The 26,580-nt window shown below is 36.5% G+C and overlaps 1 protein-coding gene across 2 annotated transcripts in view; it reads right to left on the minus strand.

The window, feature by feature from the left end:
• Window positions 1-26,580, minus strand: part of UBR1 (ubiquitin protein ligase E3 component n-recognin 1) — a 137,225-nt gene that overhangs the window by 21,107 nt on the left and 89,538 nt on the right. For both annotated transcript variants that reach the window (XM_090270489.1, XM_090270490.1), the window contains exons 30-37: window positions 21,736-21,941; window positions 20,217-20,310; window positions 19,294-19,443; window positions 16,545-16,642; window positions 11,048-11,141; window positions 9,556-9,704; window positions 7,009-7,064; window positions 5,914-6,010 (exon numbers count right to left, since the gene is read on the minus strand). In XM_090270489.1, coding sequence (XP_090126615.1) covers window positions 5,914-6,010; window positions 7,009-7,064; window positions 9,556-9,704; window positions 11,048-11,141; window positions 16,545-16,642; window positions 19,294-19,443; window positions 20,217-20,310; window positions 21,736-21,941 — 944 coding nt within the window. The remainder of the gene's footprint in view (window positions 1-5,913; window positions 6,011-7,008; window positions 7,065-9,555; window positions 9,705-11,047; window positions 11,142-16,544; window positions 16,643-19,293; window positions 19,444-20,216; window positions 20,311-21,735; window positions 21,942-26,580) is intronic.

Here is a 26,580-nt window from a genome sequence, read left to right on the forward strand (position 1 = left end):
ACTTTGAAATCAGGAGTTAATTTTGGCATGCATATTTTCATTTCATCTATGCTAAAACCTTCCTTTTATAGTAAATTAAAAATCTCATCAAAGCTCATGGGATACAGCAGGAAAAGCATGGGCTTTATGATCAGGGCTGGGTTCAAATATTTGTTCTGCCTCTTACTGGTTTTATGACCTTGGTCAAGTCTTCTCAGGGCCTTAGTTTCCTCATCTGTAAATGCAGATAATGACTTCTTTGAAGGATGAAGAAATAAGATTATATAAAAAGATCCTTGTACAGTGCCTAGCACATACTTGGCTGTGAGCACTGTATGTCCTATTGCTACTGCAGAATCAGTCTATTAAAAACAATATTCATTAGCTTTCACATGAAACAGCTCTCTATTGTGGACTTCCCTATCTCTCAATCACGGTTAATTTTTAAACCATTTTAAAAGATTTTATTTACTTATCTTTAGTGAGAGGGGAAGGGAGGGAGAAAGAGAAGGAAAGAAACATTGATCGGTTGCCTCTCACATGCCCTCAACTGGGGACCTGGCCCACAACCCAGGAATATGCCCTGACTGGGAACTGAACCCCAACTGGGGACCAGGAATGGAACAAGCAACCTTTTGGTTTGCAGGATGATACTCAACTCACTAAGCTACACCAGTCAGGGCTCAATAATTGTTATTAATTTTAATTCAATATCTTGCCCCTGCACAACCCACCCCATTCCCTTCCCTAATTTCTGCTGCTACAGATATATACACACACACACACATACATATAAATATATATATAAAAGCCCTATAATTTTTCCTTTTCCAATCCAACCTATATAGTATCAAATTAACCTTAGAATACTATTGTCCAAAACATTTAAAAGATTTCTAATAAACTAAAGAATTAAGTTCAAACTTCTTACTGGGGCATGTAAGACCTTTATTATTATCCGAACAATTCCATCTTTCTCTGCCTACCAGTACTGCTACTCGTATCAAACTTGTCTATTTAAATGTACTATATACTTCTCTGCCTCCTCAATCTCTGTTCAAATTGTGCCCTGTGCTTAGGCTTCTTTCTTTGTTCCTCTCAACTTATCCGTACGAACCATCCCTGCAAGACTCAATTCAAAACCCACCCCATTAGAGAAGAGCAGAGCCTTATAGTGATCTCTTCCATGTCTCAATTCCTGATGCAAATATTTGGAACATATATCTGGTATTTAGCTACTTTATAATGTGTTTTCACAGAAGTTCTGCTTCTTAATTCAATCATGACCTTACAATGGAAGGAACCGCATCTTACACCTGTATACAGGGTGGGGCAAAATTAGGTTTACAGTTATTGGTATGGAAAATATAATAAATTAATAAAAATACAAGAATAAACTGTTTTGCATACTTCATACTTGTGAGCATGTGAAACGGTTTATTCTTGTATTACTTATTATTGAATTTCCCATATCAGCTGTAAACCTACTTTTGTGTCACCCTGTATGTAGTTTATAGTGCTATCACCTTGCAAATAAAGATGCTGCTGCTGGGTTCTGGCTGCTGTGGCTCGGTGAATTGAGCATTGGCCTGCGAGCCAAGAGTTGCTGGTTCGATTCCCAGTCAGGGTACATGCCTGGGTTGCATGCCAGGTCCCCAGTTGGGGGTGCGTGAGAGGCAACCACACATTGATGTTTCCCTCTCTTTCTCCCTCCCTTCCCCTCACTCTGAAAGTAAATAAATAAAATCTAAAAAATAATAACAATAAAAGCTAACAATAGAAAATATATTTTTAAAAAAAGGTGCTGCTGCTAACAAGTTCTCACATGACAAACTTTTATATATAGGCACATATCTATACTACAGAGCAAAAGCACATCAATTCTGTTAGTTACTACTAATTAGAGATTATGCATTACTATTATAGTCCCTGCCATCCATAACGATGTAAATTATAAATTAGTCTCCTTGTTTGCTCATTTGGAGGTATTTAAAACATCATAAATCCTATAATGTGTGATAAGTGCAAAAGCACAGAGATTATTTGGAAGTGCTAGTAAAACAAGGTATCCAAATTAAGAATGAAATGAAAAGAGATACCAAAAAATTAAAAACACACCAAAATAGTACTATGTAAATAGGACAAACTATTCAACATAGCAAAGACAGGCATATGTAACATGTGCAAAGTTCTGGACCTATCCAACTGACTAATAAGAAAAAAAGTAGGGGGCATCCAGTCAAGATGGCAGCATAGACAGACATGGCTCACCTCTTTGCACAACCACATCAAAATTACAACTAAAATATACAACAACCATCAGCCAGAACCATCAGGAATCAAGCTGAATGGAAGTCTGACAACTACAGAATTAAAGAAACCACATCCATCCAGACTGGTAGGACGGGCGCAGATGTGGAACAGGCTGGTTCCATACCCACACATGGTGGAAAAAAATTCAGGAGGGATATCTCAGGAGCAAGGAGTCCCAGTCCCACACCAGGCCCCCCAACCCAGGGTTCCAGTGCCAGGAAGATAAGTCCCCATAACTTCTGGCTGCAAAAACCAGTGGAACAAACTGCTGGAGCCCCAAGCAATTCCTCTTAAAGAACCTACACATGGACTCACCTATTCAGACTCACTCCCTCTGTGCTCCAGCACCACAGTAGCAGCTTGAGGGACACCACTGGTATACAGGGAGAAACTGCAGTGTCTGACATCAAGGCCAGCAGAGGACATTGCCTCTCTTCTAAACCCTCCCCCCCAGAGCCAGCAAGCTGGTGCCATATCTGAGACTTCATCAACCTGGCTAGCATTGATTGACCTTCCTTGGAGATCCCCAGAGATTTCACCCCACCCAATTTATGGGACCACTCAAGCTGCTTTTCTATATGAATGACTGGTCTTGGCTCATGCTTCAGAACTTCCTTAATCCTATCAAACAAGCAATTGCACTGGCTTCAATGAGCCCCAGACCCAGCACTAGCAGCAGGCAGCTTAGATTCAACAGTTTGGTTTCACCTGGGAATCTCCAAGCCCAGCTCTAGTAGCAGACAACTCAGATTGCTTTATAGATTAGATAGGGTAGCCCCAGGCAAAACACAGGTGGAGGCTGACTTTGGCCTGCACCACCTAGGAAACCCCAGGGCCAGTGCACTCAGTAAACAGCTACAGATCACACTGGAGCACCACCACTACCTGCCCCTGCACAGCTGATCCTCCACGGAGGGCAGAAGTTGGTGGTCAGTGGTCACAGCCAGTCCTTGGAGCTGACTGGCTTGGGTAAATCCCTCCCATTGACCTGCCAACAGCAACCAAGGATCAACTACAAGAGGAGGATGTACTCAGCCCACATGAAGGGTGCACCATGAGTCCCCAGCTTGGGTGAAAGGGGAGGCTGTGCCACTGGACCCTACATGACATCTATTACATTAGGTAATACTACCAAGACACGAAGTCAAAGCAAGTCTACCCAATACACAAAAACAAACACAGGGAGACTTCCAAATTGAGGAGACAAAGAAATATGGCCCAAATTAAAGAATAGATCAAAACCTCAGAAAAAGAACTAAACAAAAACAGACATAATCAACCTATCAGATGCAGAATTCAAAGCACTGGTGATCAGGATGCTCCAAGAAATGATTGAGTATGGACACAAAATAAAGGAAGAAGTGAAGGTTATCCACACTGAAACAAAGAAAAATACACAGGGAACCAACAGTGAACGAACAGAAGGAACCCAGGATTCAAATCAATGATTTGGAACAAAAGGAAGAAATAAGCATTCACCCAGAACAGAAAGAAGAAACAAGAATTGACAAGAATGAGAAGAGGCTTAGGAACCTCTAGGAAAAGTTTAAATGTACCAACATCTGAATCATAGGGGTGCCAGAAGGAGAAGAGGAAGAGCAAAAACTTGAATTTAGTTAAAAAAATAATGAAAGAAAACTTCACTAATTTGGAGAAAGAAATAGATATACAATTCCAGGAAGTACAGAGTCCCAAACAAACTGGACCCAAGAGGACCATACCAAGACACATCATGATTAAACTGCCAAAGATTAAAGATAAAGAGGGAATCTTAAAAGGAGCAAGAGAAAAGGAGAGTTACCTACAAAGGAGTTCTCTTAAGATTATCAGCTCATTTCTTAAAAAGAAACTTTGCAGGCAAGAAGGAACTAGCAAGAAGTATTCGATGTGATAAAAAGCAAGGATCTACAACCAAGGTTATTCTATCAAGCAAAACTATCATTTAGAATTAAAAGACAGATAAAGTGATTCCCAGACAAGGTAAAGCTAAAGGATTCATCATCACCAAGCCCTTATTATATGAAATGTTGAAGGGACTTAATTAAGGAAAAGAAGATCAAAACTGTGAACATTAAAATGACAACAAACTCACAAGTATCAACAACTGAATCTAAAAAATAACAATAAACCAAAACAAAAACGAACTAAGCAAACAACCAGAACAGGAACAGAATCATAGGTATGGGGATCATTTGGAGGGTTATCAGCTGGGACGGGGAGGGGGGAGAAATGGGGAAATGGTGCAGGGATTAAGAAGCATAATTGGTTGGTACAAAATAGACAGGGGGATGTTAAGAATAATATAGGAAAGGGTAAGCCAAAGAACGTATATGTACAACCCATGGACATGAACTAAGGGGGGCTGGGACTGCTGAGGAAAGGAGGGTACTGGGCAGAGGGGAGCAAAGGGGAAAAAAACTGGGATAACTGTAACAGCATAATCAATAAAATATACTTAAAAAAAGAAAAAAAAGTAAATAAAAAAAGGAAAAAATTTAAGTGTGTGGCTAGGAGAACTGCATCAATATTAGATTCTTATTAGTATGAGGTTAATTAAGGATATATAGCTGGAAGTTAATTTAAAAATATAAAAACTGGGCATGTTGGAAGTTCTAATAAAACTTAGGTGGCAGCCTTGTATGGAGCCGTGGAATCCCCATGTCATCAGAGTGAGCAGAAAGCTGCTCAGGAAGAACTGCTTACGACGCCTGTGGGCACTAACAAGGAGCAAAGTGACTTGTCTCAGCAGACATTAAATGTAAAGTAGCTGGGCAATCTTGGAAGAAAATAAAAAGCCTGCGAGATCAGCTGGAAGAAAACTATGCCTGGCTTTAAAGCTTAAACAAAGTCAGTGACTCCCTTATTTTGTGGAAATATATTTGGAAAGGGCAAGCTTACACCTCTCTACCTATGCTATTTTGAACTTATGAACCAGCAGACGTATAAACAGTTACTTTTAAACCTGACCTGTTTAGGTGCAGAGGAGCTCCTGTAATACGAATGCCCAAATGGAAATGCAGATAACCAAGAAGAAAGCCAAATCATTCTACTACTGTCTAATTTCTAATTCTTCTTTTTATTTTTATAGAGAGCATCATATGAACTTAAGTTAATTTCTAATCGTTAGAATCTAAGAAAACCAACTGTATAAAGCCTGTCTCAAAGGGCATGGATGCATAAACCTGCATTTTGAGATTATTACATTTTATTATTTTACATAACTTTGACCTAGATTCACCAACAAAATTAAACATATTTTATTTTTTCAATCATACTTTAAAATGATTTATCCATGTCATTGCTCCCCTTTTTAACCAGATTGGGATACAAGAATATTAGTGGTTGTGGATGTTGGTTCAAGAAAATCCCTAGGTGGGTATAAGGGAAATATGCTGAAAACATTTGGAAAATACCTGATACTTAAAAAACCAGGTGTTACAGGGACAATTGTATGTCTTACTTTATTTTTTGTTTTTGTGAGTATTAAAAATGAGTGCAGTATGTGGTTTCCTAACAAAATACACTCCCACAAATGCGATGGAAAAGAGATGTATATGATAAATAATAATAATAATAATAATAATAATAATAATAATAATAATAATTCAGAAAAGGCTCTACCTGATAGGAGACGGATCAGATGCTTCTGTATCAGGACCTGAGGACAGGTACTCCTCTGTGCAACGGCAAACTGCATCAATGCTTTCAGACCATTATGCTAGATTGTAAAAGAGGGGAATATAAAAAGGGAAGATAATAGACTTAAGTCATTCACTGTAAAAATAAACCCCAGTCTGCAAGAATTAGTTGCAGACTTATTATATACTGTATATTCTTGCAAATAAATTACAATATTTTTAATACTTCTAAAATGTTTTATAACCTTGCCAAATTTTTAACAGATTTCCCATGACAAAGAGTTATTAAAGCTATAATCATTTCAATTCTCATTTAAGTATTCATTTTCTCCAGTCAATTTCTTAAATGCCTGGTCTAATTTATTCTATTCAGGTCTGTACAAATAAATATATTAATAGAAATTCTAAAATTATAGGAACAGTGCTTCTATTTCCCAAACAGAAAGAATTGATCAGAAGCCCATTGTGGACTACAAGTCTCCTGTGCCAGCTGTCAGAAAAATGGGAGGGCAACTGGCTAGGAAGGTAGTGGACTAAGAAATCCTCGGTTACCCAATCTGTGTTTACAGGGCTACTGAGCACATTCCTTCAGGGCCATTTTCAGGGCCCACATGTTATGAGGCTTGGGCCTGAGGCAGAAGTAAGAGTCCTGCAGTGTCAGGATATGCCCATCCGGGAGCCTGGGCTTGGTTTTATTCCTGAATTCAGTATGACGATTTATCTAGAGCTAAGCCAGCATTAATAATTAATGTTACATGATGATGACAAGTTAGTCAGAAAGAAAAATGTAGGTTTCTATTTGGCAACAAACAGGGAAAGGGAGAAAAACTAACCAGTATCATATGAAATCTCTCTGAATTACACTGAACCCCAAGATTGAGTAAGGTCTGAAGAGTGTATAATGGCCATTCAGTCTCTATGAAACTGAAATTGCTCCTTAAAAAACAGAAAACATAGAAGTGTCTGCTGATTTTACAGAAAAGGGAATGAATAAAGAATTTTTTAAAAGATAAATCAACTGTGGACTCTCTAAAAAAGCACACCATGAGTTACATGCAGTCTGTAAGAACATACATACCTGTCTATTTTGAAGTGCTCCAAACAGAGGTTTTCCTTCATCTCCCAAGAGGTTTTCTCAAAGAGTAAGAAAAACACAAATAATAAATTCTGAATACTTGGTTTCCTTCTCTCAGATATTGTTTCACTAATTACATTTTTGATTAGATGAGGTACACTTTTCCACCTCAAAGTTTCATGTTGAAGTCTATGCCAAAATTTCTCAATTTTTGAGTGAGGGAATGTTATACAAGCCAAAGACAGATCATTTACAAATTGCAACTATATACAATAATTTCCCTGCAGCAATCTAAACATCCCATTTTGGGGAAAAAACAAAGCTTCTTGTTTCATTTTTCTCCTTTTAACGTCTCTTCTATGTAAAAATTTTTAAGTAATTTTTATATAGTCATAACCTATTTTTTTATTATAGGTGACATATAAGTCACAATCTAGTGCCCTGAAAAGTAATTCATAAAGCAGATGCAAATAACTTCATTGCTCTTATAGACAGTATTAAAAAGAATTATAAAAAATTAATAGGAAAAAGATAAAAAATACAAAAAAATGAATTCAGAAATATATTCTGCCTTGTTGGCTAGTGTATTATTTCTAAATTTTTTTTTTCACGGATTCTCAGTATCAGATACATCTATGTATGAATAGGGAAGGCTCATTTCCTTTTTTTCCATCTTTGAATGTTCCCAACTATGACAGTACAATCTATGTCTCTCCACACTCACAGGGAATGAGGTAAATTAGTTAGCAGCTTATGCACTAGGAGTAAAGCACACCATTATGCCCACTGGATGGAAAAGCACTATAGTGAAAACAAGGAAACAAACAGAGTCCAATTACTAGGTTATAGGACTATATATGAAGATTCAGCCTTGTTCTCCAGTGACTTTCTCATCTCTTTTATGACAAAACTGTGACCTTTTTTATGTTTACTGTCTAAACAGAAATTTTTTATTCCTAATGCTTATATTTTGCACTGAATGTCCTCAAGAGAGAATCAGATTTTATTCTATTTACACTTCTTGTTACTATTTCTCATTTTATTTAATCTTTGTAAATATAAACCTGTGTATTATCTTTTACTCATGATCTAAGTTTCACAGGTTTGGAAGTAACTCTTAAAATCTGTTCATAGAGACTGATGTTTAAGGGATTTCATGCTACTTAATTCAAATCATGTAAGTGTCTTGTTACAAAAATATATTTAAAAGAAGAAAATGTGGTAGACCCCATTTAAACAACTACCAAAGATATATATTATAAATAAAGACTGAAACTGGCTTAGATAAAGATGATATGGAAGAATAAATTATTATTCTTTTTCATATAGTATTATATATCTTATAACGGTAATGAGCAATAAATGCTAATTTAAAAATCTAACTGCTATACTTTTCCTTTCCCTTCCTAGCTTTACTAAGGTATAATTAATGTATAACATTGTATTAGGTTGGTCAAAAAGTCCTTTTAGTTTTTTCCATAAAAGATACATTTTTTATTTCCACGAACAACTTTATCAACTTGTATATTTTGAGTATGTCGGCTATCTCCCGCTATTGGCTTCCAGTGGACAGAGGCCAGGGTTGCTGCTAAACACCTTCCAATGCATAAGACAGCCCCACAGCAAAGAATTATTTGTCCAAAATGTCAGTAGTACCAAGACACTTCATAAACCACTTCTGACATGTTCAATCATTCACAGCACCCTCTCCAAACACTGCACAGATCTTTTTGTGTTTCAATTGCATTTTTACCTTTCTTGAAATAATAAAGCATAACATGTCAAAAAATATTGCATGTTTTCTTTCATCTTCACTAGTAAAATGGCTGCACAAAAATTCACCAATTTTGATATGTTTTTAAAAAATGCACACTGATATGACAGTTGTTACAATTCAATCTAACAAAATTGTTTTGAATGAAGTTAAAGCCAAGTAAGCACTACTAGAGCTTACCAAAAAAATGTAACAGACTTTTTTGCCAAACCAATGTAAGTTTCAGGTATACAACATGCTGCTTTGATTGCTACATTGTTCTACAGAAAGCTTTTAATATGACAAGTAATTTTACTGTAGGTTTCCTTTCAGACTTGGTTGGCTTCTGCCTGCTGATCTGTCTGTCTCTCCTGACCACCTCAGTCAGTCGTCTTTTCCAGTTATAGGTGACTTTGGTTTCCCTTTCTTTTTCTCTTAAAATATAAAAGAAATAGTAATTCCTGAACCTTTCTGCAGTGAATCTTTTCCTTTTGAGCCTTTTCTTCTTTAATTTCTAGTATTGTAAATTTGCCATTTTTTCCATCTAGCTTGCTTCATAGTGTACCTTTCGCATTTTTTTTTGCTTATGTTGCATATGGCCATTATTGTAGTTAAAAAGAGACCAACGAAAAAATTCCCAGACTAAATGGCATCAGGTTGCACTAATCTACTGAAATACTTTGTTCAAACAAGTAATTGTTTGAGGCTATCAGGGAATAAAAAAGAATAATTTTTATTCAGTCAGTGTTAATTATGTTTCTATAAAACCTCCAAACCAATTCTCTTAAAGGCTGTACCAATTGCCTGGATAGTGAAAGCACATGTGCTCCAGGTCATCATGGGGATTCGAGGATCCATTTCATCAGGAGGCACTTTCAGTCCGATTCTATAAACTGTTGTGGCAAAAAGAACAACCATTTCCTTGATGCTATTAGAATATTTTATCCTAAAAATAAAACAGGAAAAACATATAATTATTTAGTAAAAGGGACTAACTACTGAGAAGTCTCATTAGGTATTGAAACAACAAACAATTTAACCCCTTTTGACAAAATAAACTGCTCTTTGTCAAGTTAGAGATTAAAACCTCTGCAGAAAATTTATTCATTAAGAAAAAACGGGAGCCCTAGCCAGTGTGGCTCAGTTGGTTGGAACATCGTCCCATAAACCGGAAGGTCATGGGTTTGATTTCTGCTCAGGGCACATGCCTGGGTTGCAGGTTCACTCCCCAGTCAGGGTGCATATGGGAGGCAGCCCATGGATGTCTCCCTCTCGCATAGATATTTCTCTCCCTCTCTTTCCCTCCCTTCCCCTCTCTCTAAAATCAATAAGCATGTCCTCAGGTGGGGATAAAGACAACTAAAAAAAAAAAAGAAAAGAAAAAGAAATGAGAAAAGCAAAATGGTGTCTCCTATAAGTTGAAAAATATCTCTTACAAAATGGTAATGGTCCATATAACTTCACTTCCTAAAGAAAATGCAATAAATGATCCCAGCAGAAAAGGATCCAGGCCCAAATTAAGGGACAGACTAGACAGAAAAGGAATAAAATTCAGAGGAAACAGGTCTCACATAACATGTTTTAGTGTCTGGAAAGGGACTAAGAAGTACTTATGTGTTGATAAGTAGTGTGTGGGGAGGGGTGAGGGTGGACAGTGATAATACCATGTACTTGGAGGGATAACTTCTGGTTTCCTGAACTTCCATTTGTAACAAGTAACATGTATTTTCAGAAGCAGTGGGATACATAATATAAACAAGGACCACAACTAGAAAAATTTACTGCAGATCATATTCATTAAATAATACCTTATTTAGATAAATTATATTTTTCAAAATGTCTTCACATGAATATCTTTCCAATAATTTTATGAGGTAGGTCAAGAAGCCACTAGCTCAATTTTACAAACAAGAAAAATGAATTGGGGAGGGGGAAAGTTGATCTAAGGATTTTTAGGAGTTACAGAGTGAGTCAGATATGACTTTAACTGAAGTCTCTCAAATTCTGCTTTTCTGTTGGTTGGACTAAATAGAAATGGCATGTTTGTTGCTCAAAAATGGTTAATTATAGGCATGGTCCACCCTACTCTATAGTACTCCAGTATTCAAACCATTTAATTTTATTAATGTAAATAAAACTCCAGGGAGAAAGAAAAAGGATAAAAATGGGATAAGAAATAATTCTACAAATAAAGCAGGAAGGAAGGAAGTATGAAAGTAAGGAAAGATTGTTCTCCACTCTAATTTTCACAACCTTTTAAAAACTTCTCTTAATTGTTTAGATACTTACGAAGACTCAACTCCATAACTCAGGATAGAATGGAACTCAAAAGTGGAATCACCCATTCCTTGATCAAATAAGACTGGAATTGTTGGGTTTTCTCCTTATAAATTAAAAGGAAAAAGAAAAATGATGAGAGTTTAGTCTGACACAGACCTTTGCAGCTTATAAAAATTATACATGATTATTTTTAAAATTTCAGAAAATGCTAATAAGCTATAAACGATCATTCAAAATTTCTCCATACAGATAACATTGTGTGATATTCTTCTGTTTTCCCCATAGCCCTTTTACACATCAATAATTTTTTAAAAGGACATCTATAGTACTATTCTGGGTCTTGTTTTTCACCAAAAGATCAGAAATGTCTTTCCATATCAGTAACTCTACACCTATATTTATATTTTTAATGAAAGCATAGTATTCAATTAATGAGGCAGAATACACCAGTGAGTAAGAACAAAGGATTTGTAGCCAGACTGCCTGGGTTTGAATCCTAGCTCTGCCATCAACTGTAATTCAAGACCATGGGTAAATATTAAAACTTTGTGGCTCCATTTCCTCATCAAATTATAATTGTTGTTCTCCTATATGAAATACGTTTTTTTCTTCTAGTTGCTTTCAAGACTTTTTTTTTTTTTTTTTAATCTTTCGTTTTTAGCAGTTTGCATTTGATCTATCTGGGTATGTTTATCTTTAAGTTTATTTGTTTGAGGTTTATTAAACTTCTTAAATCTGTAAATTTAATGTCTTTCACCAAATTTGGTGAGTGTCCAGCCATTACTTCTTCAAATATTTTTTTTTCTTTACCAGTTTTTTGCTTTTTGGGACTTCAATGACACCAATATTCGGTTAAAGGAAAAAATTATTCCATCTGTTCCTGAAGCCATTTCTCTTTACTACATTGCTTTTTCTGTCTATTCTACAGACAGGATAATTTCCACTGATCTAATTTCACTGACTCTTGCCTCCCAATCTCCATTTTACTATTGAGCCCATCCAGTTAATTATTACTTCATATAGCATTTTTTCAATTCTATTATGTTTAATTTTTCTATAGTTTTTTTTTTTTCCCTGCTGAGAACTCTTATCTTTCCATTCATTTCAAGAGTGTTCACCTTTACCTTATGTTGGTTTTTTAAAAATCTTCACCCAAACATATGTTGACTGATTTTAGAGAGAGAGAAAGGAAGAGAGAGAGAAACATTGATCAGTTGCCTCTAGTATGCACCTGACTGGGGAGTGAACCCACAATCTTTTTTTGATGTATGGGTCCAACTAACTTAGCCACCCAGCCAGGGCTACCTTGTTTCATAATTATATGGCTGCTTGAAACTTTTTGCCTGAAAAGTTCAACATTAAAACATTTCAGGATTGGTACTTGATTGTTTTTCCCTTGAGAGCTGGTCAGATTTTCCTGGTTCTTCATATACCAGAGTTTTGGATTGTATCTTGAATATTACATGTGAGCTTCTGGTGCCAGTTAAATTCTCTGGAAAAATGTGCTTTGTTTAGGTTCAACAGATTCAGTCTCACTGCCTGTGGGCGGTTCCAACGTTTCAGTGCCTTTGCTGTTTGCGTCTGTGAGGACACAGACTACTCAGGTGTTAGTCTGGGACTTGAGTGGTGATTTAATGCAGCTTCAATCTCAAAGCTGTTGCTATGCTTCTTGGGCCCTGTTCTGCACGATGTGAAGCCTGGACGTGAGCCCAGAACTTGTACTGGTCTCAAAAATAGATTACCCTTCTACAACTCTTTCCTCTCTGGAATTCCCCCCTTGCTCTCAAGCTTCGAGGAGTCCTTTCTCCTAGCTCCTCTGGTTAAAATCACAAGTTTCTCTCAGTTTTAGCCCCTGTGCTGTTGTCAGCTACCCTTTGGGGTGAAGCTGTGAGGCATAGAATAAAATAAATGAGGATTCACTCTGCCCTCTTGGAACAGAGAGGTCCGCTTTTCCCAGTTCCTCTAACTGGAGAGATTGGTTTTCTCTTGTGATTTAGGTGTCTACACAGCTACCATGGCAGTGCAGCTCTATGACTGGGGCTAACTTGGGGAAAAGGTCAGAAGTGCAGGGGGTAGGTAGGTGGACCACAAAAGGAATCCCCTTTATATTCTCCAGCTCTGAGGGGCTTCTTTTCCTTTTCCTGGTCCTCTGGCCAGAAAGAGAACATCGCTTTCGGACTTTTTGCTGTTCCTGTCTGTTTACACAGTTCTGTGACTAAGGTACCCTGGGGTCAAAGCTGGGAAAGAAGAGGAAAAAAAGATAACCAGGAAAGTCACCATCTATACTAATCACTTTTTAAATTGTGATCTCTTTTTTCTCTTAGCATTTATTTTTTCATTATTCTTTAATTTAAATTATATTTTATTGTATACGCTATTACAGTTGTCCAAATTTTTTCCCCTTTGCCCACTCCACCCAGACCTCCCCCCACCCACATCCCTCAGGCCATCCCCACACCATTGTCCATGTTCATGGGTCATGCATATGTCAATATATTCTTTGGCTACTATACTCCCTATACTGTATTTTACATCCCCATGACTATTCTGTAGGAACCAATTTGTACTTCTTAATCCCCTCACCTTTTTCGCCCAACCCCCTGGCCCCCTCCCATCTGGCAACCATCAAAACACTCTCTGTATTCATGATTCTATTTCTGTTCTGCTTGTTTATTTTGTTTTTTAGATTCAATTATTGATAGACATGTATTTATTGCCATTTTATTCTTATTTTTTATCTTCTTAGAGAAGACCCTTTAACATTTCATATAATACTGGTTTGGTGATGATGAACTCTTTTAGCTTTTTCTCGTCTGGGAAACTCTTGTCCTTCGAGTCTAACTGATAGCTTTGCTGGGTAGACTAATCATGGTTGTAGGTCCTTGCTTTTCATCACTTTGAATACTTCTTGCCTGCAAAGTTTCTTTTGAGAAATTAGCTCACAGTTTTATAGGAGTTCCCTTGTAGGTAACTAACTGCCTTTCTCTTGCTGCTTTTATGATTCCCTCTTTGTCTTTAACCTTCTGCATTTTAATTACGATGTGTCTTAGTGTGCGTCGCTTTGCGTTCATCTTGTTTGGGTCTCTCTGCATTTCCTGGACTTGTATGTCCATTTCCTTTACCAAATTAGGGAAGTTTTCTGATTATTTTTTCAAATAGGCTTTCAATGTTTTGCTCTCTCTCTCCTCCTTGCACTCCAATGATGTGTTATTATGCTTGAAGTTGTCCCAGAGGCTCCTTTGTATTCTTTTTTTTTGCCTTGTTATGTTTGGGTGTTTTTGCTTCCTTATACTCTAAATTGCTGATTTGATTCTTGGCTTCATCCACTCTACTGTTGATTCCCTGTAAATTGTTCTTCATTTTAGTTAGTGTATCCTTTGTTTCTGACTGTATCCTTTTTATGCTATTGAGGTCCTGACTAAGTTCCTTGAGCATCCTCATAAACAAGTGTTTTGAACTCTGCATCAAGTATATTGCTTGTCTCCAACATGTTTAATTCTTTTTTTTGGAGTTTTGTTCTGTTCTTTTGGGCCATGTTTCTTTGTCTCCTCATTTGGCAGCCTCCCTGTGTTTATCTATTGGGTAGAGCTGCTATGACTCCCTGCCTTGGAAGAGTGGCCTAATATAGTAAGTGTTGTGCTGGGTATTCAAGGTGTGCCCATCGTGTGGGCTGTATACACCCTTCTCTTGTAATTGAGCCCTGATTGCTGTTAGCAGGCCACTGGGAGGGATCTACAGAGGCCGATCGGCTACAAGGACTGGATGTGACCACTTACCGCTAACCTCCAACAACTGTGCAGGATCAGCTCTGCAAGGGCCCACTCCAAAAAAGCAGGACTTACTTCAACAAGGCTCTGGTGTCTGCTGTGTGTGCACCTTGAGTGTGTGGCTTGTGGAGGCTGGTGGCGATCCAACATGGTATGTAGCTATTCATTGCATGTGCAGACCAAGGTCAGCCACTGCCAGTGTTCTGTTCCAGGCCACCTAGCATTAGCTACAAAGCAATCTGCAGTTGGCTGGTACTTGTGTTGGGCTTGGAGGTGCCTAAGCAAGTCCAAGCTGTGAACTAAGGCCAGGTGCTGCTAGTGCTTGGCCTGGGGCCACTAAACATTAGGCATGGAGGATGCTGAGGCCAGATGCTGCTTGTTTGAGAGTACAGGAAAGTATGAAGCATCAGCCAAAACAAGCCAATCCTATGGAAAAGCCACTGGAAATGGCTCGGTTAGGACAGAACCTTAGAATCACCAGGGTGGGGCAAACAGCATGAACCAGGTTGATGGAGTCTCAGATATGGTGCCCACCTGACCCTTCTGTTGGGGGAGGGTTCAGAAAAGGGACGGTGGCCTCTGTCTTAACTTCTGTCTGGGAGAAAGCTGAACCCTAGCTCTCGCCCTGATGCCAGATATTTCTGTTCCTCCCTGTATGTTTCTGGTACCTTTAATATGCTACACACCCCTTCTACCCCCGCCACTGGAGCTCAGAGGGAGTGAGTCAGAGTAAGTCTGTGTGCAGGCTCTTTAAGAGGAACTGCCTGGGATTCTCCCAGCAGTTTGTCTTCCACAGCCTCAATCCCTGCTGGTTTTTACAGCCAGAAGTTACTGTGACGTATCTTCCTGGCACTGGAACTTTGGGCTGGGGGGCCTGTTGTACGGCTGGGACCCCTTGCTCCAGAGATATCACTCCAAATTTTTATCTACCACAATGGGTATGGGACCAGCCTATTCTACATCTCTGCCCCTCCTACCAGTCTCTATGTGATTTCTTCTTTAATTCTGTAGGTGTAGGACTTCCATTCAGCTCTATTTCTGACAGTTCTGAGTAACGGTTGTTCTGTAGTTTACTTGTAATTTTGATGTGGTTATGCAAGGAGGCTAGCTGTGCTTACCTATGCTGCCATCTTGAATGAAATTCTAAAATTTTATTTCCCTCCCTAATCTGTTTGCCATTGTTTTCTTCTCAAGTCTTTAGGTAGTCTTATCTCTCAATTATAAAGAATATATAAATAAGGTAACAGTTTAAAAATGTTTGTTATTATTATTAATGACAATGTACTAATAATATTAATAATAGTAATGACGAACACATATAGTATTTACTATGTTCCATGCATGGTTCTACTTTACATAGGATAACTCAACCCTTTAATCAATGAGATAGGTACTATTATTATTCCCACTTTACAAATAAAAAAGTTGAGGCACAGAGAGGTTAAGTAACTTGTCTAAGATCGCATGAACAGTAAGTGATGGATATAAGATTTAAATCCAAGCAGTGTGACTCTGGATTAATCACTGTCTATACCGCTTCTCAGTATTAAAAAAAAAAGTACTTGGTCAAGTAAAGTGATTAAAGCCAAACTTAGCCAGGGCTTCAAAAATCGGTATTTTCCTAATATTTAAGAAATATATATTTGCAAATCATATTTTAGAATAAGTACATTTAAAACATTTTAAGATTCTGACACTTAAATCACACATAGCTAAATAAAAAATAATTTTAAGCAAACCTTTAGCATGTTTTATATTATAACCTGATATTCTGGCCAAAACAGTCGGTATCCATCGTGCCAGGGTCAAAAGTTGAGCTAGAGCTTCAGCATTCTCACTGAAAAATGATATTTAAAAATTGTTAAAGCCATTGGCACAAAGTCAAACTGAAAGTCTTAACTTGTGGAGTTCTTCCCTGGAAAAATGACTGTATGAAAAAGTCCAATTCCTCCAGATTAACTGCCGAGGGTCATAGAATACATGTGTCTAAAAAAGTAGTTTTTGGAAGGAGAGGAATTCTAAAAGTACAGGGAATAAAACTCCACCCATATTCCCAACACCTAGAAGTAATTAATGTCAGTAAATGAAATCACCTAGTCAAATACTACGTGTTGCCACTGATTTCTCTAATCTCCTCAAACCTCACATTCTAATTTCCCAGCTAGTCTCACAAGTTTTACCTTCTAAACATACCCTAAATTGATCACCTCTTTCTACCTCCATCATTATTACTCTAATCCAAGTCACATTATCCCTCACCTGGACTAATTCAATAAACTAACTGTTCTTCCTGCTTCCACAATGTAGTTTCATTATTATCTATGTATTCATCATACAGCAGAACCAAAGGGATCTTTTAAAAATGTAAATCAGATCATATCACTCCCTATTTACAATACTCTACTGGTTTCCCATCACACATAAAATACAACTCCAACTCCTAATCTTAGCTCATTCATAAGCCCTTTTATGATCTGGCTCTTTGCTCTTTCCAACCATGCTGCCTTCTTGCTGTGCCTTAAACATGGGGACTGTGTTCCTACTTCGGTGCCCTTGCTCTTGATATTGCCTGTGGATGAAATTCTCTTCCCCCAGAGAGCAGCACTGCTTGTCCTTCACTTCATTCACATCTCTACTGAAATGCCACCTTCTTGCAGAGAAGCTCCCTGACAACTTTGCCTATAAATAGTTTCACGCACTGGTCTGTCTCTAGCCCTTTACGCTGCTGCTTTAATTTTTTCATAGTATTTCTCACTCAACACACTGTATTTATGTTTACTGTTGGTCTCTTCTCTAAGTAATTAAATTCCTTAAGTGCAAGGGCTTGATTTAAACTATTAACAACCAACGGGGGCCACAAATGATGTTATTAAAAAAGACTTTAAAATAAATTTTTGCTTATTATACAGTCTTGAGAGAAGTTAAAATACATAATTAACTTTGCCCAAATTCAAGTATCTGGGCACAAACTTGACCTAAGAATTTTTTTAGTTCTCAGAAATCAAAGTGTACTGTACTGATTGTAACTAATTTTCTTTAAAAATACTAGCTTATTATTAGTTTTGATAAAGTTTCTATATGCTCATAACTTTAACATCTTAGGTTACACTGATGTTCATTTTCTAAAAAATAAAAGTGGCAAATATTATTAAATACATAGTTAAGTTCAAGTGTCTACTAAAAATTTATTTATAATTATGTATTTCAGATCCTAAGTAACAAAATTGTTACTACAGATTAAAAACATCACAGGATTCAAAGAGAATCAGTTGTAACAATCAATTTAACCTGAGAAAGAATTGCCCTGAAGCATCCTATTCTTAAAGACATCAAGGAAAGAGATGCTGAAAGAGAAGTTGGAAAATCACTATATTTTCTTATGATTTAGTTTATCTTTGTCATCATGTGTATAGTTAGATAACGGCTTTAGAATCAGGGCTAGTTTTAAATTCTTGGACTTTTTTAAAATAAGTAAAAACTACTCACAGTTTTCAATTCCTTATCTTTACCTATTTCATTCAATTATTTAACAAAATAGCATAGCAAGTGTTTAGTAGAACATATCAACTACTCAAAGAAAAAAAAGATAAATCTTTCTGACACCACCTTCTTCTAAAAAGATGACATTCTATGTTTCAATATGTTGAGTACAAGACAATTTCCAAATTGGGTTTTCTGATGACAGGGACTAGTACAAAAATAGTAAATACTTATTGACCCTACTTGCCAAACCTATCACCTTTGAATTCTTTTGGTAGAGACATGAAAAGTATTTTATCAACAAAATCATTTTCTTTAGTGCAACTTAACTCATTATTACAAATTCAATGAATTTTAAAGAAACCGAAACAGTAACAACACATAGTACTGTCATCATCATGCAGAACAGTGAGAATAAAGAAATATACAGTTGAGTGTCCTAGTTATCATTAAAAACTAATGAATTTGCTGTTAAACTGTATTTACAGATGGTCAGATTATAAACTTAATGTAAATATTCAAAAAATATCCAAAGATATATGATGACTTGGGTGTTTTTATAATTAATATTTTGCCCGTGTATCTAAAACTATAGCATTTAGATCTGCAGACAAACAGAATTAAAATTAATACTACAAAGACATTTAGAGAAACCAAACTTCAAATAGCAAATCTAATGGTGGCAAAGGACTATTTAAAAAGAATAAATCTTCTTTGCATCTTTTCTTTTCTGTGAGTGCTACAATAGAGATTAAAGTTCTATTGCTTTAATGGCAATTGAAAGATTTACACAAAGCATATACATTTGAGTAAATGAATAGTCCAGTTATTTTAGAGACTAAAAACTGGGAGTTAATTTTAATCATGTGTTTAAGTAGAATGTTACGAAATAAAAAAGTATTACTTTAATTAGCAAAAAAGAAACTAGTAATCTAACCAAAACAGGCATAATGAAAAGATTAAAGACAGGATTTTACAGAATTAACCAAAACATAAATTAAAATATACCTGTTTATCACTCGAGGTTGCAAAGGAATAATGGGGATCACAGTATTACACAAAGACTTGCAGAGGGGACAAAGATATTCTCCACTTTCTAAGTCAAAAAGGTCAACGTGAATACGCTGTTGAAAGCTCAGCTGTACAGCTTCAAAATATCTGCAAAATTCCAAGACATAGGTCCCATTCAGAACTACACATGTATCTTTGGTCTAATCCAAGTGAGAAAAATCTGAAAATTTTGTCTCAATAAATGTCTTTTAAATACACATGCAAAAATCCACAAGTTATAATTATAGAAGAAACAGGATGCCCATTCTATTGGGGTAAAACTGAAAGACTCATTAGGGTAGGAAAAAAAAATTTAAATAACTTTACTGAATCATAGCTTGTCTCCTACCTCAACAACACTGAAATACAATGTGGACTCTACTTCAGTTTCCAATGACCAACTGAAGTAGTCACTGGCTATTAAAGAAAAATCATGCATTTTATTCCAAAGCCAAATTGGCAAACCCTATACAAAAGATTTCCTAGGAATTATATTTGAGTTGTTATCTCTTCCAGAGGTACAACTAGAATTTCTTGTCCAATTCTATCTGTGAAGTACTTTTCACTCTGTTTTGAGGGGAATGAGTTTTATAAAGAGGATTGCTTCTTTTACACAAATATTGAGCAAATAACTAGTTTGTGAAGAGCAAGTAAAAGGAATAGTGAATTAAGTGAAAATTTAAGTTCATAACTTGACATACCAATTCCTAAGAGTGATAATGTAATAAGTATCATGCAAACAAAATTAGTAATTAAAACTGCTTCAATTATTCAAATAAGAAGGAAGGAAAGAAGACATTGGAAAACATGCCTTTTTGTGGCCGTTAGTGAACTTCAATATTCCTAGTTTCTTTCAAGAACATGTCAGAAGGACAACTTACTTCTGCCAGCACACTGCATGCATTACATGACCACAGCTTCCTGTATAAGTTCCATATGCCAAGTCTGAATCCATGAAAAGTGGGTCCAGTGATTCTGGTACAGGAAAACAAAAATAAGAGGTATTATATTCATCTCTCCCACAGTCATATAAAGGGAAAGAAAAAGAAAAAAAGAGGTTTTTAGGTATGCAATTCTAATCCTAAGCTTTCTAAGGAATGTCTAAGTGTCACAATATCATGATAGCAAGATTTATATTCTTAATAGTAAGTAAAAAGAGAAAAATATAAAACTAGACTTCCAGGTATCATTCTAAAATTAGTATGGATTAATGACTAGTTCTATTCTTGATTTGCATTTTAATTTTGAACACTAGGTTTAAGTCGCACTATCTTAGTTGTTGAAGTTATTTTCTATGACTCAAGCAAATTTACTTTTATAATTTTACAAGTAATTTGGGTAATTTTAAGGGATATTTAGTGGCATTATAATCCACTGGATAAAAGCAGACTACGGGATTCAAAGTCTGTTTTCATCAATTACATTCATGGTCTTGGGCAAGTTATTAATCTGTGCCTCAGTTACTTCATCTATAGAATGGAGCCAAAACTGATACCTAATTCATAGGGTTATTGTAAGGATTAAGTGAGTAAATACACAGAAGGATTTGATCTGTACCTGGCATATGGTAAACATTCAATAAATGTTACCTTTTTTAAAAATGTCAGTATTATCACTCCAAGGGTATTTTAAAAATACAGGAGCTAACTCCTGATGTGATGTAAGAAGTGCAATACATCAACTAATTAGTATTCTTGCCAAGAAAATGCTTACCATGAACCTAATCATGAGACAATCATTAGACACATCCACACTATAAGATGCTATATAAGACTACTGGCTTGCATTCTTCAAAAAAAACTTATCACAGAAAGAAAAAAAGGCAAGTGACTAGTCTAGATTTAAATATGATGGGCTAAAAGAAACACAACTGAAGTAACACATGAAACATTTCTGGATCCTAAATGATAAAAAAAGTCTACTTAACAAAAGACATTCTGAGGGTAACTGGGGAAATTCAAATATACATTTTATCAATATATGTTATTAATTTTTTAAATGTTGTATTGGTATAAGTACAATAATAGATTGTCCTTAGTTTTAGAAAATGCATGTGAAAAAATTTAGGGATGAGATGTTATGATGCCCGCATACTACTTTCAAATGGGAGAGCAATGAGAAAAGGGGAAAGTCGGGGAGAAGGGGAGACAGAGAGAGGAGAAGGAGAGAGAGAATAAGCAATGTAGCCAAGTGCTAACAAAATTAAAACAAAAAAATAAAACAAAGGAGCCAACATGGCATGTGAAAACCAAGAGTCCCTTTTACATATAGGTAAACTGTGATTTGACCAAATAAGGCTAAATACAATCTCTCCCCCAAACTTCTTTCCAACAGTATTTTTTCTAATTACGTAAGTATTAAAAGAAATGTTCAAAAGCATATTTATTAAACAATACATACCCCCTGAGAATTCTATGGGTTTTCCCCTGTGCTGGGTTAAGACGGTGGATTTCTGGACACAGGCCGATAATACCATGGCATTATTTTCTATTTTCACCTCTTGTTCTTCTTGGCAGAGGATGCATGTCAGCACCTCCTTTTCAGTAACACACGGACCCCGTTTAGGACCCAAAGCAATTCTAGAGTAGTCACTGACTGCTGGGGTTCTACCAAGAGAAATGACCAGAAATGAGGACACATGTTTTGGTCACTTGTCTTTATATTTTGGTAGATTTTAAGTAACTGTAGGGCAAGTACATAAGAATAAAAAGCAAAATAAAAATTATATTTAGCAATATTAGCTTAAAATCTCCCCCCATTTTTCTGGCTTTTATCAGTTAATTTGCTTATTAGAAAATACATTATGTGATGCTAAGTGCAAAAAAAAAAAAAAAAAAAAAAAGAAAATCAGATCACAAAGTAGAATGTATAATTACATATTGAATTTATTCTTCCAAGAAGCTGGGTTATCTGTTTTTTTTTTCCGTTTCTGACTATAAAAGTAACACATGCTTATTAAGAAACTTTAGAAAATCTAGAAAAGTATAAAAAAGAAAATAAAAAGCATTATACTCTCACAACCTAGAGATAATCACTTGTGTTTTCTTTTCAGTCTGTTTTCTATTTACAACATTTTCTACATAATTAAGATAATATTACATGTGCAGATTTGCATTCTGCTTTTATTCACTTATATTTTAGTTGTTTTCTCATGTCATTAAAAGTTTCTTTAAAAATATTATTTTAAATGGCTGCACAGTACTCTTACTATATGTGCTATAATAATTTTATCAATTCCCTCTTATTAGGCATTTAAGTTTATATTCTATTTTGGTAGCTATAAAAATTAAAAGTTACACTTTAATGATTTAGCAATTCTTAGGGTCAATGTGTGCAATAATAATAATGTAATAAACAATAAACATTTATAAAGCACTAATTGTAAGATGAGGCACTCTTTCAAATTCTTTACATTATGTTAACCCATTTAATCCTTCCAATAATCCTATGAGGTAGGTACTATTGTTACCTCCATTTGTCAGATGAAAAAAACTGAGGTTTAAGATGATAGGAAACTTACCTAATGACTTGTCACTAGGAAGTAGCAGAGCAAGGATTTCACCCAGGTGATCTGACTTCCCAGTCCATGCTCTGAACTACTCTGCAATACTGTCCCTCTGTCTATGAAAGAAGCTCCCTGAAATGTCACAGATCATTCAATAAACTGGGAATAACTTAAATGTTCATCATCAATGTAAATGGAATTACGTAAGACAGAATACTATGCAATTTTAAAGAGGTGGGTCTCAGCTAGGTGTGATACTATGTCCTAAGAGGTATCTAGCAATATGTGGGTAAGGTTTACTTTTTGGTTATCATAAGGACTAGGGGACACTATTAGAATTCAGTAGAGAAGGGGCTAGAGATGCTAAAAGGCCTGCAATTCACAGGGCATGAAAAAGAACTGCTGCTCAAATGCCAAGACTGAGACACACTGAGCTCGTCTCATATATGTAAGAACATATATATTTCTGATCAAGAAAGAGCTATAGGTAGACACGCTTCGCCACCTTGCACAACCATAGAAATTACAACCATATCTCAAAAACAAAGAACAACCAGAACCATCAGAAAATCAAGCTATATGGAAGTCCAACAACCAAGGATTTAAAGAAGCCACATTTTTCCAGATGGGTAGGAGGGGCGGAGTCACAGATACAGGGCGGAGAGTGAGTGTGGTTTGGACAAGTGGTGGCGGTGGAACAGAGGGTATCACATTCATGTGCGGCAGATGAAAAACAGGAGAGATACCTCGCGAGCCAGCAATCCAAGCCCCAGGCCAGATACACAGCCCAGGGAACCAGCACTGGAAAGATAAACCCCCAATACCTCTGGCTGTAAAAAAACTAGTGGGGGTTGGGGTGGCAAAAGAAACTGCTGGATTTTCACCATTTAAAGGACTGGCATGACCATAGAACATACACAAACCCCAGGGCAGCAGCTGGAAGGGTGCCAAATACATACGGGAAGTGGGTGAAGTGGGTGAAGTGACTGGAAAGAGGGTGAGTGCAGGGAAAATCACGAGAAGCCAGGCAGCAACACTGTTCCCGTTCAGAGGCCCCCCATCCCCACCACAAACAGAAACAGAAAGCAATGAAGTAGATGACCCCACTCTGGGAATTACCTAAGGCTCTGCCCCACACATTTTACAGGTGCCTTTGCTACACCAGCCATGCTACTAAGACAAAGAGTAAAGGCAACTCTACCTAACACACAGAAACAAACACAGGGAGGCTGCCAAATTGAGGAGACAAAGAAAGATGCCCCTAATGAAAGAACATAACAAAACCCCAGAACTAAACAAAATGGAGATAGCCAATCTATCAGATTCAGAATTCAAAACACTGCTAATAAGGATGCTCAGAGAACTCATAAGAGTACATCAAAAAAAGAAAGAAATGAAGGTCAGACAAAGTGAAATAAAGAAAAATATACAGGGAATCAACAGTAAAGGGAAGGAATCTGGGATTCAAATAGATGATTTGGAACAAAAGGAAGATATAAACATTCAACTGGAACAGAAAGAAGAAACAAGAATGCAAAAGAAGGAGGAGAGGCTTAGGAACCTCTGGGACAACTTTATTTATTTATTTTTTGGTTTTTCAATTGCACTTGTCCCATTTTTCCCCCATTGCTCCCCCCCACCCGGCCCATCCCCTCTCCCACAATCATATCCCTCCCCATTGTCCATGTCCATGAGTCATTTATACACGTTCCTTGACTAGACCCTTCCCTTACTTATCCCCCGTTTCTCCCTCCCCCCTATTGACTGCTATTCTTCTCTTTGTCCTATTTAGTTCGTTTGTTTGTATTGTTCTTTAGTTTCCTGTATTAGGTGATATCATATGGTATTTTTCTTTCTTTGCCTGGCTTATTTCACTAACCATAATTCTCTCTAGTTCCATCCATGTTGTCATAAATGGCAGGAGTTCTTTCTTTCTCTCTGCTACATAGTATTCCACTGTGTAAATGTACCACAATTTTTTGATCCACTCATCTATAGATGGGCACTTAGGCTGTTTCCAGCACTTAGCTATTGTAAACAGGGCTGCTATGAACAGAGGGGTGCATAAGTTCTTTTGAATTAGGGTTTTAGGATTTTTCGGGTATAATCCTAGGACAACTTTAAACGTACCAACATCTGAATCATATGGATGCCAGAAGGAGAAGAGGAAGAGTAAGAAATTGAAAACTTAGTTGAAAAACTAATGAAAGAAAACTCCTCAAATCTGGCAAAGGAAATAGATGTACAAGTCCAGGAAGCACAGAGAGTCCCAAACAAGTTGGATCCCAAGAGGACCACACCAAGATACATCATAATTAAAATGCCAAAGGTTAAAGATAAAGAGAGAATCTTAAAAGGAGCAAGAGAAAAGAAGAGTTACCTACAAAGAAGTTCCCATAAGACCATCAGCTGATTCCTCAAAAGAAACTTTGCAGGCAAGAAGGAACTGGCAAGGAGTAGTCAAAGTGATGAAAAGCTAGGAACTATAACCAAGATTACTCTGTCCAGCAAAGCTATCATTAGAATGGAAGGGCAGATAAAGTGCTTCCCAGACAAGATAAAGCTAAAGGAGTTTATCATCACAAAGTCATTATTACATGAAATGTTAAAGGGATTTTTTAAGACAAAGATCAAAACAGAGAAAGGACAACGAACTCACAATTATCAACAACTGAATCTAAATAAACAAAAATGAAAACAAACTAATCAAACAACTAGAACAGGAACAGAATCATAAGTATGAAGATCATTTGGAGGGTTATATCTGGGAGGGGTAGGGCAAGAATTGGGATATGGTACAGGGATTAAGAAGCATAATTGGTAGGAACAAAATAGACATGGGGATGTTAAGAATAGTATAAGAAAGGATGAAGCCAAAGAACTTACATGCATGACCTATCGACATGAACTAAGGGTGGGGATTGCTGGAGGGCAGGGGGCTACTGGGTGACGGTGGGCAAAAGGACAAAAATTGGGGCAACTGTAATAGCATAATTAATAAAAGAAACTTTAAAAAAAGAACATATATAGATTTCCAAGAAATATCATCACATGAAAATGTGAAGCTGTAGAATATGTATGTAATAACATTTATGCAAATAAACAAAAGACTGAATGACCTTGTATGATTCCTATGGCCACTGATATTTTTATGTAATAGGACAGTAAAACTTATGACATCTATATAAAATTTATATCTCTGAGAAAGGGCAGAAGGGGGCCCAGGATTTGGGTCAGTGCAGAAATAGAACTTTAGCTTATCTCCCTAACATTTGGTTTTTTAAAGAAAAATAAGTTGATATAATTGTGTAATTAGTTTTATATTGCCCTGGCTGGTGTGGCTCAGTGGATTAAGCGCCAGCCTGTGAACCAAAAGGCTATCGGTGCAATTCCCAGTCAGGGCACGTGCCTGTGTTGCAGGCCAGACATCCTGCTGGGAGAATGAGAGGCAGCCAATTGGTATTTCTCTCACACATCATTGTTTCTCTCCGTCTCCTTCTTCCTCCCTTTCCCCCTCTCTCAAAATAAATAAATAAATCTTTTAAAAAAATATGATTTTATTTTAAAAACGTAAGAATATATCTGTGACTCTGGGATAAGAAATGCCTTCTTAAACATAATACAAAATTTACAACTCAAAAAGACTAATAAATCTGTCTTTATCAACACTGAATACTTCTCATTGGCTAAACTTCATAATTAATCTTAAAGAAATACGGATATGAGAAACATATAACAAG

The sequence above is a fragment of the Furipterus horrens genome, unplaced genomic scaffold, assembly GCF_987537825.1.
Source record: "Furipterus horrens unplaced genomic scaffold, mFurHor1.1.pri manual_scaffold_3, whole genome shotgun sequence".
NCBI lineage: Eukaryota > Metazoa > Chordata > Mammalia > Chiroptera > Furipteridae > Furipterus > Furipterus horrens.